The sequence below is a fragment of the Pteropus alecto genome, unplaced genomic scaffold (assembly GCF_000325575.1).
Source record: "Pteropus alecto unplaced genomic scaffold, ASM32557v1 scaffold45, whole genome shotgun sequence".
Lineage (NCBI taxonomy): Eukaryota > Metazoa > Chordata > Mammalia > Chiroptera > Pteropodidae > Pteropus > Pteropus alecto.
Genome location: NW_006442491.1, coordinates 4,332,599 through 4,347,573, shown reverse-complemented (window position 1 = coordinate 4,347,573; position 14,975 = coordinate 4,332,599). Strand labels below are relative to the sequence as shown.

At 38.2% G+C, this 14,975-nt stretch overlaps 1 protein-coding gene across 1 annotated transcript in view; it reads left to right on the top strand.

Moving 5' to 3' along the window:
- Window positions 1–14,975, top strand: part of ZNF133 (zinc finger protein 133) — a 21,144-nt gene that overhangs the window by 1,741 nt on the left and 4,428 nt on the right. The window contains exons 2-3 of the mRNA XM_006921560.3: window positions 13,643–13,769; window positions 13,901–13,996. Coding sequence (XP_006921622.2) covers window positions 13,649–13,769; window positions 13,901–13,996 — 217 coding nt within the window. The 5' untranslated portion in view covers window positions 13,643–13,648. The remainder of the gene's footprint in view (window positions 1–13,642; window positions 13,770–13,900; window positions 13,997–14,975) is intronic.

Genomic DNA, 14,975 nt, shown 5'->3' with positions numbered 1-14,975 from the left:
ATTCCTGGGCCCCTGACAGCCCAGCTTCAGGTAGGAACCACTTACCTTTTGTATGCTGAACCACTGGTGGGTTTCCTTTCCTCAACTTTGACATCTTGTGCCCTACGATGTCCCCTCAGTGATTAGAGCCCCAGCTGGTTTCCCCAGGAAACAAGGCCTGTTTTAAGGGTGAAGATTTTCATGGGGACTGTTCTTCATTCCTGGTGTCCTCATTCATGACCCCTCCATCCTTGCCCTAGTATTTCTTTTCTCAGCATTAGCTCAGGCTGCTTACTTGCAGTGCTTGTCTACTTGAGAAGTTATCAACATTCTGTTCTTGTTCCATGCAGTGCTGTCACTTACTCTTTTCCTTACTAGTTTGTAGCAAATCCTTGTGATAGCATTTCACTTTTAAATACTTCAGTAGGCATCTCTAACACATAAGGACGTCTTATTCTAACAGAACTACAATTTCATTGTTATACCTAGCAAATTAATATTTTCTTGTCCAATCATTTACAAAAAAAAAAAATCTTTTTTTTTTTTTTGGTCAGTTGGAACAGCCCTCATCAGAGGTAGGAGAGGGAGACATTCACCATGGTGGTTTTCCTTGTCTCTGCCTCTCTTTCCTCCCATTTCTTCTTATCTTGCCAGTCCTGGTTAACAGCTGCAACTGCTACTCGTGGAACAAGCTGGGTCTCTTGAGTTTTCTTTGCCTCTTTCTTTTTTCCATACCTACCTCCCATTTGGTTGGCTGTTGTGTCCTCTCAATTCCACCTATGCAGTACCTTGTGATTCCTTTGTTTCCACACCTGCATCACCCTAGCTTCCTGTCTCTTCTCCACCTTCGAGTTCTTCTTTCCCCACATCTTTTGAGTTGGTCTTCTAAGGTGTAAACATAAATGCTGCTTAATGACAGGGATACACCCTGAGAAATGTGTTGTTAGGTGATGTTGTCATGGTGCAAACACCATAGATAGAGTGCACTTACACAAACCTAGGTGGTATAACCTACTGCACACCTGGGTCATATGATATAGCCTGTTGCTCCTAGGCTAGCTGTGTTACTGTGCTGAATACTCTAGGCAGGTGTAACGCAATTGTATTTGTGTATCTAAACATAGAAAAGATACAGTAAAAATATGTTATAAAAGATAAAAAGAGGTGCACCTGTATAGGCACTGACCACAAATGGAGCTTATGGGACTGGAAGTTGCTCTGGGTGAGTCAGTGAGTGAGTGGTGAGTGAATGTGAAGGCCTAGGACGTGACTGTACATTACTGTAGACTTTTTTAACACTCTACACTTAGGCTACACTAAATTTATAGAACAACCCAAGATTAAATCAAACACAAGAGGAAGTGATGCAATCTAGATGCTGTAAGCATGAGAGATATGAGGCTGCTTCTGGCATAACATAGCATACTGGTCTACAGCAAACTTTTTTTTACATAAACCAGTAACATGGTTGTTTATTATCATTATCAAGTGTATGTACTGTGCATAATTGTATGTGCTATACTTTTATATGACTGGCAGTGCAATAGGTTTGTTTTTTACCACCATCTCTATAAATGTGTGAGCAATGCATTGTGTTATGACAGTGTAACTAGACAAGAGGAATTTTTCAGCTTCATTATAATCTAATGGGACCACCATTGTATATGTGGTCTGTTATTGACCAAAACATCGTTATGCAGCATGACAGTACTGACTTGCCATTTAACCTGCTAGAAAGAGACCTTTCTCATTATCTGTTTGCTTCTGTTTAAACTGCAAAGTCAGACTGCCTGGGTTCAAATCTTAGCTTCACCGTATTCTAGCTGTGCAGCCATTAGCATGTTATATGATCTCTCTGAGCCTTCTTTCCTCATATGTTAAATGGAGGTTATCAGTGGTGTCCACCTCATAGGGATGTTGGGTGTGATAACACTTGAGATGAGGTTAGAGCACTTGGTACATAGGAAATACTAAATAATTGTTAATTAGGATTATTATTATTCTGACTTCTCCAAGTCACCTTTTCAGTTTCTTCCCCTACTACCCACCGTTGTCAGACACAGCCTTACAAAAATATATTCCATTATATGCTTTTATTTCTCCATCCCATCTGCTTTGGTATCTGTTGATTTAGCTCAGATGTGATCCCACCGTAGAGCTTCCTGTCTTTTCCCAGGCAGTATTCCCTGTCTCCCTGTCAGCCGCAGAACACTTGCTATATCAGGACTCCAGGGCTCTCAGTCTGCATCATGACTGTCTGACTGTCCCACTGGACTGTGAAGTGGTTGTTTAAGGATTGGGCACCCCATCTTGCTCCTCTTGGGCCATTGATACAATACCTGGCACCTGGCTAGACTTGGTGGACGATGTAGTGTGAAGACATGACTTGTCCTTGCTGGCTAGGAGGGAAGTTCACATTGAGAGTCTGATTGGAAAGGTGTGGGTTGGGCATTATTAGAGTGAGCCCTAAATGACAAGTAGTGAGTGTGGACTTGATCTGAGGTTAGGAGGGACCTACTCAAGTGTTTTGAGCAGAGCAGTGACCAAGACTTTCTCCTCTAGCTGTTGCCCTTTGTCTTTCCCTTTAGAGCCAAATTCCTTGAAAGAATTGTCTGTACTTGCTGTCTTCATTTCTATCCTTTCATCATATTTTAAATATTGCAATGAGGTGTTTTTAGTTCTACCCACTAAAAAATATTCCTATCAAGGTCACCAATGACTTCCCTGTAGCTAAATGCCACAGTCAGTTCTCAGCGACATTTTATGTAGTTGCATATTTCCTTCTTAAAATATCCTTTCACATGGTTGTTCTTGGCTTCCAGGTTTTCCTCTTACCTCTTAGGCAACTCCTCCCCTTCTCCTTTGCTGGCTTCTCTTCTCCCAAACACCCACTGTCAAAGGCCCTGGTTCTGTTCTTAGACCTCTCATCTTCTCCAACCACACTCTCTCCTTGGTGGCCCTGCCCACTCTCATGGCCTTAAATACCATCTCTTTGCTTCAGCCTAGATCTCTACCTTCAACTCCAAATCCTAATCTCCTACTCTCTACTTCACATTTCCTCTTGAATATCTCTTCAGCATCCCACCCGTGATGAGTCCAACAACAAAGTCTGATCAGCTCCCCCAAACTTGCTCTACCGTAGTGGAATGTAGACAGTTCTTTCAAGGAGTTTAGCTCTGACAAGGAACAGAGACATGGCAACTCCTTCCTTCAGATTGCCCAGGCTGAAAACTTTGGAGTCATCCTTGACATTTTCTTGCTCTTACCTTATATCGCCAAAAAGCAAATCTGGACTCTAATAGTCTGCAACTTCTGCTGCTTCCACCATGGTCCAGGCCACCATCTTACCTGGTTGCGATAGCCTTTGAGTGGTCTGTTTGCTTCTCCCTTTCCCCCCAAGGTATATTAATCAGTACAACAACCAGAGTGATGTTTTAAAATGTCACTCAAATCATGTCATGCATTTGCTCAAAACCCTCCAGTGGCTTCTCATCTCAAAGTCAAAACCAGTATCTTACAAGGCTGGATAGGATCTCCCCCCACATTTACACTTGAACCACATTTCTACCACTCAGCATCAGTGAACTGTCTCTGTACATTGACCATGCCAGGGCTTTGCACTGACTGTTCTCTTGCCTCTGATGCTCTTTTCAAAGTTATTCAGTTGGCTTATTCCCTCATATCATTCAGATTTTTACTTGGTCACCTTCTCAGCAAGGCCTTCCCTAACCACTATTTAAAATTCCAAAACCTACCCCACTTCTGTTACTTCTTTTTGCCTTCCTGCTATGTTTCTCTTCATCTCACTCATCACTTTCTAATGTACTGGGTGTTTTATTAATATGTCCATCTTCCGGGCCACACAGCAGGATGTGAGCGGTGGTCCAGTGAGCAAAGCTTCATCTGTATTTGCAGCTGCTCCCCAGCACTAGCATGACTGCCTCAGCTCCACCTCAGATCATCAGGTGTTAGATTCTCATAGGAGTTCGTGTCCCTAGTGCCAAAAAGGTTGGGGACCACTGCCCTAGACTTTAATGTCAGTGAGGACAGATGTTTTGTCTTTGTGACTTCTGTATCCTCTAAAATAGAGCTTGTTTTACACAGTTGGAGGTTAATAAATATTTACCAAATGAGAGAATAATTTAACCAGGTGTATATAATGCTATTCTGGGAGCAATGAATGAGGCCAAATGGGATATTGGGAGATAGTCTCCAGAGACTCTGTCAGGAGGGACTGTTGCTACTGACCTTGTCTCTTAGCTGATGTGGTGGTGCGGAGGAATTGAGAGAGTTCTCAGAGGTGGAATCAGTTGACTGCGGTGATTGATTTGATAGGACAGGTAGGAAAGGAGTTGTGGTGCCTGAGTAGACACGAGGATGATAGGGAAGATAGACTCTTTTTCTGTTGATTAATTTCTACTTTTATTTTTAATAAAGTGTCTAAGGCTATAATTTTTCTCACCTATTTTTAATGAATCCCATCTATAGTGTTTTCATTATTTTTTGGAAATTCTATAACTTCATTTTGTATTTTCCCTTTAACTCTCACCTATTGCCTATGCCACAGTGTACTTTTTCTATTTTCCTCTTCCCTTTTTCCCCATTTTAGTAGCATTTCTACTTTATCAGGACAGACAGCCATATACCATTAATATATATTTTTCTTCTTCTCTTCCCCACCATTTAGTGCTGGATCTACAATTACATAGAGTAAATGATCACCATTGTCTTTTAACTGAAATTTCCCCTATCATATCTTATGTTTAATATTTATCTTCTAGTAGATTCCTCATAAAGAGCTCATGATTATAGAATTCCTTGAGCTCTTACATGTGTAAAGCTTTTGTTATAGTCTTGCTTGAAGAGTTCTTTGGATGGATATAAAATTTTTCATTCATAATCTCTTAAGTTTCTTGTAAAAGTAGCTACATTTTGCCTTGCTTTGAATGATGATTTTTTTTGCCATGGATTTTTTTGTGGTGTATATAACATAAAAATTACTATTTTAACCATTTTAAGTATATAGTTTAGTAGCACTAAGTACAGCCTATTGTTGTACAACTATCCCCTCTTTCCATCTCCAGAACTTTTTTTGTCTTTTCTAACTGAAATTCAGTACTCATTTAACATTAACTCCATATTTCCCCTTCCCCCAACCCCTCTCAATCATCATTCTACTTTCTGTCTATGAATTTGATTACTCTAGGTACTTCATATAAGTGGGATAATACAACATTTGTCCTTTTGTGTCTGGTTTATTTCACTTAGCATAATTCATCCGTGACACATGAAGCATGTGTCAGAATTTCCTTTTTAAGGCTAAACAGTGTCCCATTGTGTGTGTGTATACACACACCACATTTTGTTTATCCATTCATCTGTTAATGGATACTTGGATTGCTTCTGTGGTTTAGCTATTGTGGATAATGCTGCTATAAATATGAGTGTACAAATATGTTCGAGTTCCTGCTTTCAATTCTTTCGAGGATATACCCAGAAGTAGAATTGTTACATTGTATGATAATTTTATTTTTAATTTTTTGAGAAATCATTATACCGGTTTCCATAGTGGCTGCCCCATCGTACATTCCTACCAGCAATACACAGGGTTGAATGATGATTTTGATAACACTTAGGATTTTTGTTGTTCTTCAAAGTCTGGTAGTTTTTTTAGAAGAGGTCTTGAAATTGGTGGTTGTGAGTCAACTTTTCCTGGGTACTCTCTAGGCCCATTCATATTTAGATTCAGGTCATCTACTTTTTGAAAAGTTTTCTTGGATTGTAGTTTTAAATATAAGTTTTGTCTCTCCCCTACCCCCCTTTTTTTCCAGGAACTACAATTTATACAAATGATTTTTTTTTTTTTGCCTGTTTTCTACTCGCTACTTTTATTACTTTATTTCCACTTTTTACTTCCACTTTTATTTCCACTTTTTACTTCCACTTTTATTTCCACTTTATTTCCACTTTTTATTTTTATTTTGTTAAGTGGTTTTCTTTTTTATCAGTGCTGGCATGTTTTCATTTCAGTCTATTCTTTCTTGGGGTCTTTTAATTTAGTCTTATTTCTAATGTAATATTGTCTCTTTTTGTGTCCATTTCTGTTCTTAGCTTTTGAATTTTGTTTCCAGTCTTATTGAGATCTAGTTGACATATAACATTGTATTAGTTTAAGGTATACAACGTAATGTTTTGATACATGCATATATTATGAAATGATTACCACAATAAGTGTAGTTAACATCCATCACCTCACATAGTTACAGATTTTAATTTTTGATTCAAGATGATTACTCATATCCCCAAATGTTTGAGGATATTTAATTTAGCTTGGGGTATTTTGTTATGGCTTTTTCCATGTCACATTTCTAAAAATTTTGGTAGAATTTTCTTTAGCTGAATTTTGGATTCTCGTTTTTCTGTTTTGGTTTTCTGTAGATGAAAACTGTATTTGTATTTCTGTAGACAACTGTCAGATTCTAGTGTTTTTGAAATTTTCTAGTTCAAGAAAACTCTTCTGTCAGTGTAGCAAGTATGGTTTCTTTGCTGGATTGCAGCGGGAGGAGAGATTATGTGTTCTCTAATTTTTAAGTTTTTAAATACTCTTGTTTTACAAGACTCTGAATTCCCCCTTCTTGCTTCTTTTTCCCTTTATGTAGCAGTCTCTGAGGGATGCCTTTCCTTGCTTATCCCCTTTTCCCCTGGAGCCTTACCTTTCCAGGACTTCCTAGTCTCATTCTGCCTTCATTTTTAAGTCCCTTCTCTGTAGTAGAACACCTTTTCAGTATTTTCTTACATACGGTGACCTTTCTTTTCTCATGGTTGTTTTCAATCAACTTTAAACCTGCTGTTAGGGCCTCTCTTCTGTTGTTCATGTAGTCTCCTCACCCCCAAGCTGCTCTGCTACTCCCCAATGGCTTAATATAGGAAGTGTGGGAGATGGCTTACTGATTTAATGATTTTTTTTCCTTTTTGTTTTTTTATAGGTTAATTATTTATAGGTAATTTATAGGTAATTATTTATAGGTAATTATAGGCAGTTAGCAAATTCTCTATCTAGTAATACTGAAAGACTGTATGTTTTGTATATTTTACTTATGTCTCAGTAGAAACTTAACTAAGGTATTTAGCAATCTTCTCTTACTCAATTGGACTCAAACTCTAAAATTGATCTCTCCTGTGGTAAACAGTAGCTGAAATCTACACAGATGTTATTATCCACTTGAGCTCCTTGTTGTCTTGCCTTATGTATTCAAAGTATTCAACCAGACTTTAAGAGGCAATTAAATGCAGATTTAGGGCTCCATCCTTTGTTGCTCCCACTTTTCTAGGATTTTACCATACAGTTTCAAGGAAGTCTAGAAGCCTCAGACTCTTGGTCTGCTCCCCTTATGCCACATGGACTGGGGAGTGCCCTCAGATGAAAAGCCAGTTAGAGACAGGTCTCACCCAATGTGCGTCCCTTCTTTGAAAAGTTATAACCCTTCCAGTTTGTGACTGCTTTGGGTTGCAATATCTTCAGATAGTTGCTTTTTATATTTTGATTAGGGTTTATAGTTATTAGTAAGAGAGTGAGTTTGATACAAGCTCTTCTGTCAGTATCAGAATTAATGCTGCTGGTTTTTAATTGACTATTGTTCTTTTTAAAAATATTCTTTTGTTTTCTTCAGTTTCTCTTTTTGTTTTTTTCATACTTTCTGGAGTTGAAGGCAAGTGAAAACAATAAGTTGGTTTTTCTTTTTAACCTGATACATTGGTAATTTTTTTTAAAAAATTGATGGAATCGTGTGTTATTAGAAGTGTGGAAAGGGACACTTTCATACGTGGTTATTGGGATTGTGAATTGGTATACCTTTGGAAGGCAATTTGGCAGTATAAACATGTGTTCAATATTAAGCCCAGTAATTTCACTCCTTTATCACTCATACAAAAATACTGACATGTACAAAAAGGTAATGCTTGTAACCTTGTTGGTGACAAACACTACAATCTGTCAATTGACAGAGGAATACTGTGTTTAAAATAATGTGGTCTGCTGATGGAAACAGTATGACAGTTATGAAAGACAGTGGAGTTAGGTCTATGAGTACCAGTGTACAGATAGCTCCAAGATATTAAAGGAAAATAAGAACAATACAGATGATTTTTATTTATGGAGAAATAATGTTACTTGCACATGTACATAAATATGAATGAAAATGAAGAGAGAAAGGTATAAATCAGAGAATAGTCATGAAACAGTTAACAGCAATTATCTTGGGGAAGTGGGTGGTCTTGGAGCAGAGTCCAGAAAGAGAGCTAAACTTTTTACTTCATAATCTTCTGATTGCTCTGAATTCTTTATAACACTAACAAACATGTTAATTACATGTATACTTAAATATAATGAAATTAAACCACAAAAATAAATTTCTTGAGGAATCTTTTGACTTCTCTTATGAATAATTTGTAGTTTTGTTTCATTTCTTCAAGACCTTTTCATCTAAATTGAGTTGTCATGATTCATTATTTCAAAACTGTTAATTCATTCTTCTGGTTATTTTTTTCCCCCTTGGTTATTACTTTAGGTTTTACTGGTTTTGTTCTCAATGCAGTGTTTCCTCTGTCCTGGCTACCCAATGAAAAATTGTATACTTTTGACTTTAATGACGAATCTCAAAAATAAAGTAGCGCATAATGAACATCCTTATATGCATTATCTTGATTTAACACTTCTTAATATTTTACCATACTTATTGCATCTGTTTTTCGGTAGTTTAAGAATTTTTAAATAATATTTTATTAGTGGAAAAGTTTCAAGCATGTTCAGAAGAGAAAATCAATAAAATTAAGAGTTGGTTCTTTGAAAAGTTTACCAAAATCAACAAAACTTTTAGCTAGCTTGACTAAGAGAATAAGAAGACTCAAACTACTAACATCAGAAATGAAAGTGGCAACATTACTACTGATTCTACAAAAATGAAAAGGATTATGAGTATTATGAACTTTTGTACACCAACAGACAGGATAACCTTGATGAAATGGACAATGTCTTAGAAACAAAAACCTATCAAGACAGAATTACAGTGGCAGCGGCAGGCACCTCTTAAAGGGGCCATGTCCATGAGTGTAATGGTCAGAGGATTTCTGACAAGAGTACCAAGAACATTCAATGTGGAAAAGACAGTCTGTTTAATAGATATTGCTGGTAAAACTGTATACGTGATGCAAAAGGATGTTAGTTAGACCGTTACCTAACACCATATACAAAAATTAGCTCAAATGGATCAAAGACCTAAACAGATAAGAGCTAAAACTATAAAACTGTTAGAGGATGTATAAAACTATAAAAACATAGGGGAAAACTCCATGAATGTGGATTTAGTGATGATTTCTTAGATATTACACCAAAAGCCCAGACAACAAAAGAAAAAATAAAGCCCAGACAACAAAAGAAAAAAAATAAGTTTATTTTTAAAAGGTTTTTTAAACCTTTTAAAAGGTTTTAAAAAAAATTAAAACCTTTTGTGCATTAAAGATAGAGAATATATTTGCATATTACTTTTCTGATAAGTGATTAATATCAAGAATGTATAAAGAACTCCTATAATTCAACAACAGAAAATCCGAACACTCAGTTTAAAAATGGACAAAGAACTTGAATAGACCTTTTTGGAGAGAAGATTTATAGATGGCCAGTAAGTACATGAAAATATGCTAACCATCACTAAACATTAAGGAAATGTAAATAAAAACCACAGTGAGATACTACTACTTTACATCCATTAGTATGGCTGTTATCAAAAAAAAGCAACAAGTGTTGGCGAGATATGGAGAAATTAGAAGACTTTTGCATTGCTGGTGGGGATGTAAAATGGTCCAGTCTCTGGAAAACAGTACAGTAGATACTGGAAAAAAAAAATGTAAAATTACTATTTGATCTAGCAGTTCCACTCTGGGTATATGCCCAAAAGAATTGAAAGCAGGGATTCAAATAGATAATTATACACAAATTTGCATGCTAGTAGTATTTACAGTAGGTGCATACAAAGTGCCCATTGATGGATGAATGCTATATACATACAATTGAATATTTTTTAGCCTTTAAAAGGAAGGAAATTCTGGGTGGAGGAAAAAAATGGTGTAGATGATAGAGGCTCCGTTCATTTCTCCGGTGACCAAATCAAAGTTGTGACAGAAACAAGGAGCAGCAGCAAGGAAAAATTGCCTGGGATCTAGAGGAACAAGCCATACAACTAGGGAGAAATCCAAGAAAGCACCCTGCAATGGCAGAAGGTAGGATGGGTTGAGGACACAGGGCTGCCCGGGGTCCAGTGGCTGAGTGAGACGGAGGCTGCGGCAGCAGCAGACGCCTCTTAAAGGGGCTGTGTCCACAAGCAGATATCCTCAGTGAGGGACCTACTCACTCTGAGCACCAGTGCTGATTTGGCTGTGCACAGGGGACACCAGGGACTTACAGGGAGACATTGTCGGAATGAGGGCCAAGGCGAGATACGCTCCGTACAGAAGTGCCGGTGGTATCCATTGTTCCCTGTTGAGCCCTCCCCCTTGCCAGTGTGCCGGACACAGCGCAGCCATAGCCCTGACATCATCAAACTGGATAACAGAGGTCACTCTACCCAGAAGATTCTCTGAAACCTGCCTCCCCTAACTCACGGCCCCACCTAAGCCATATTCAGGAGTATCCTCATAGAGTCAGGTGCTCCTTGCTGGAGGGCCCTTCTCCTGTAGCTGAACCCCTCTCAGGACTGCGTCACTGGACACCTACTACACAAAGCCACACTAATAAGACTGGGAGGCTTAGGAACTTTGCTTAATACATAGAAACAGACACAGAAAGGCAGCCAAAATGGGAAGACAAAGAAGCAGAAACTATATCAGAGAACAGAACAGAGGTCCAGGATTAATGGAGTCAGGTAATCTATCAGATGCAGAGTTCAAAACACTGGTTATAAAGATGCTCAATGAACTTATGAGAAGAGTAGATGAACTCAGTGAGAACTTTAAAATAAAGATAAAAAAAAAAAATAGAAATGGAAATTATAAAAGGGAACCAGTCATAAATGAAGAACACATTATCTGAGATGAGAAGTATATTAAATGGAATAAACAAAGTGGATAAAGAAGAGGATCAGATGTCCTATCTAGAGGATGGGAAAGCCAAGGACACATTCAGAATGGCAAGAGATGAGATGCCAAGACTATAAAAATAATTTAAGGAGCATATGGGACATGATTAAGGGTCCAAATATCCGTCTGATAGGCATAACTGAAGAAAATCAGATGTTGAACAGCTATTTGAAGAAATAATGATGGAAAATTTCCCTAACCTGGTGAAGGAAATGGACATAAAACCCCAGGAAGCTCAAAGAATTCCAAAAATCAGGGATCTAACGAGGCCCACACCAAGACACATCATAATTAAAATGCCAAAGGTTAAAGACAAAGAAAGAATATTAAAAGCAGCAAGAGAAAAACAGATGGTTACTTATAAGGGAAAACCCATAAGACTGGCAGCTGATTTCTCAAAAGAAACTATGCAGGACAGAGGGACTTGGCAAAAAAATATTTGACGGGATGAAGACCCAGGATCTACAACCAAGAATACTTTATCCAGCAAAGCTGTCATTTAGAGTTGAAGGACAGATAAAGAGCTTCCTAGACAAAAGCTAAAGGAATTTATCACCACTAAGCCAGAATTACAAGAAATGTTGGAAGGACTTCTTTAAGAAGAAAAGACGTGTATCAAAAACAGGAATAAAGAATGGTAATAACTACATTCCTATCAATAAGTACCTCAACTGGAAAGAATTAAATGTTCCAACTAAAAGATAGAGTGGATGAATGAAAAGGAAAACAAGACCCCTATAAGAGACTCACTTCAGATTAAAAGACACACACAGACTAAAAGGAAGGGTATGGAAAAACATATTGTTTTGATGGACCTAGAATGTATTTAAGTCATACAGAAAGATAAACACTATATGATTTCACTCATATGCGGAATCTAAGGAATAAAAAGAACAAACTAATAAAAAACAGACTCACAAATATAGTGGACAATTTGGTAAGAGGAGGAGGATTTGTGGGGTTGGGAGAATGGGGGGAAGAGTTAAAGAAGTACAAATTAGTAGCCGATGGATGGTCATGGGGATGGGGAGCACAGCATAGGTAATGCAGTTAGCATTAATACATTGTCTAGGTGGAGGGTCAGAGGAGGGAAGGAGCAATTGGGAGGATCGTTTTACGAACTATGTAGATGTCTAACCAATGTACTATATACATGAAACTAATTAAAATAAATTTAGGGGAAGAAAACAAATTAACATAAACACAGAAAAGGAAGGAAATTCTGAGTATATGTTTTTACATGAGTGAACATTAAAGACATTTTGCTGTGAAATTAGCCAGACACAAAATAACAAATACTGCATGATTCTACTTGCTTGCAGTACATAGAATAGACACAGACGTAGAGATAGAAAGTAAAATGGAGGTTACCAGGATTTGTGAGGAGGAAGGAGTTATTGTTTAATGGTTACAGAATTTCAGCATGGGATGATGAATGAGTTCTGGAGTTGCATAGTGGTGATAGTTACACAAAAATGTGAATGCACTTAATGCTACTGAAATGTACCCTTAAAATGATAAAAATAGAATTTTCGTTGCGTGTATTTTACAGTAAAAAATAAAAAACCTACAGATTCCTACAGTCTACCTATTCTATATTTTACAACTAGGTGCCTTTTATTCCTCCCAGGTGGTTCTCCCTGTTCACACTGTGGCTTCTCCTTTTCTTTTGCTCACAGCATCTTGTCTCCTTCCCACATGCCTTATCTGGAATACCTAGCACTTTTCTCTTGCCGTGATTCCTGGCCATCCTTTAAGACCAAGTTCCTGGGTCTCATGAAACATTTCCTGATGTCTATATTCCAGTGTGCCCTCCATTTTGAAATAAGATATAAAACTTGTCAGGGGGATGAGAATGGGGTGTAGAAATGAATTTGTAGATTGAGTGTCCAAGAAGGTTTTCTCTGAGTAGCCACAGTATATAGCCATAAATTTATTGTTAAACACATTTCACAGGCAAGAAAACTGAGGCACTAGTTGACGACAGAGGTGGGCCCCAAACCCAGGCAGTATGATTCAGGTCCATTCTCTTCAACACTCCCACTTGTGCCCCTCAGGCCCGAGAAGGCCGAGGGGCCATAAGACTTAGAGGAAGGACTGAATTGTAGTTTAGTCTATGCTATTCTTAAATTTAGTCACTCTGATGCTTCAATATTGATTTGATTGGTCATACTATTGAATCTTTTAAGTTCTTAAAACTCAAAAAGTGTGTTATACTTTACCGTTGTTTAATTTTTATATGTTTTCTCCTCTTTTCTCTGCCAAGATTTAAAGTTCCTGAGATTTAGGGACTCTTTTTGCATATATTCTCCAAACAACCCATCCAGATTATTGACTATATAGATTCACAGGTGCTGCTGGCTGGATGGCAACAGAGGTTTAAAGGTCTTGGAACATGGCACCAGGGTCTCAGTCAAAGGCAGGATCTAAATATCTTGCCTGCCTCCCCCAGGACAGCCTTCTCCCTGTCTCCCACCCTGAGTCATGGGCAAGGCTGGCTATCCAGTGAGTAAGGCTGTGTTTTGTGTTACAGGCACACATGGCATTCAGAGATGTGGCTGTGGATTTCACCCAGGAAGAGTGGATGCTGCTGAGCCCTGCTCAGAGGTCCCTGTACAGAGAAGTGATGCTGGAAAACTACAGCAACTTGGTCTCGCTGGGTAAGCCGGGCATCTCTTAGGACTCGTGTTCTTGCTGCTGGGCATTTGTGCTTGAAGCAGCTATCTTGCTGTCTGGCTTGGCCCTTGAGTCTGTAACCTGCAGCCACCTTGTTTTCCTTTCCTGTGAGCAGGAATTCCATTTTCTAAACCAAAACTCATCACCCAGCTGGAGCAAGGGAAAGAAACCTGGGGAGAGGAGAGAAAATGCCTACCAGTCACCTGTCCAGGTGAGTGGGGAACACTGGGCAAGTGGAGCACAGAGCTGCAAACAGCTTGGGGGGTGGGAGAGAGGTGGCATTGCTCAGGTGCTCGAAAAGGCAGGTATTCTCCTCACCTCCTGGGCTGCTGCTTGCATTGCCCTTCCAGGCCTTCATCCTCACTCTAGTGTGAGGCTTTTCCACTGTGTCTTCCTCCACAAAAAGCCTTTCTTCCTCCCACTGGTTTTGCCCTCTCTACCTCACTCAATTTTCTTCCACATTCATGGGTTTCTTTCTCTTGTTACTATTTTTTAAAAATATCAAGCAAGAATGTGGGGCAAAAAACTGAGTGAGCTAAAGAAAGAAGCCAAGCCCAAGGAGAGAGAGGAAGGCTGAAAAATCCAGTTGACAAATTGAAATGGAATTCTTAAAAAACTATGAGCCAAGAATAGATTTTAGATTTTTAAATGGTTATGTAAGTACCTATACAATTTTCTCAATTTTACCTTAGCCCTTAAAGTTGAAACTGTTTACTCCCTGATCATTTAAGAAAAAATTTGCTGACTCCTGCTCTAAGGGGTTATGATATACAGCTCTAACTTTTCTTATTCTACTTATTCTGGCTATCACTTTATGTAAAAATGTAAGAACATTTCAATTGCACAGTTCAAATTACCCCTCACCCCAACATCCTTTATTCTATAGTTGTCATTTGTATTACACCTAGATTGGTTAATTCTTTCATCACTTTAAAGATATTATTCCAATGTTCTGTCCTCCATTATTTCTGAGGAGAAGTCAGCTGTTGTTTCCATAATTGTTACCCTGTTTTTATATCTTTTTTCCCCTCTGGCTAATTTCAAAGTTTTCTTTATATTTTTATTATTTAGTTGTTTGAATCAGGTATGCTTTTCTTTGTATTTTTCCTGTTTGGGGTTCACTGAGATTTTTGAGCCCAATTTGGAAAATTTTCAAACATTATTCCTTAATGTGTTTTTTGCTCCACTCT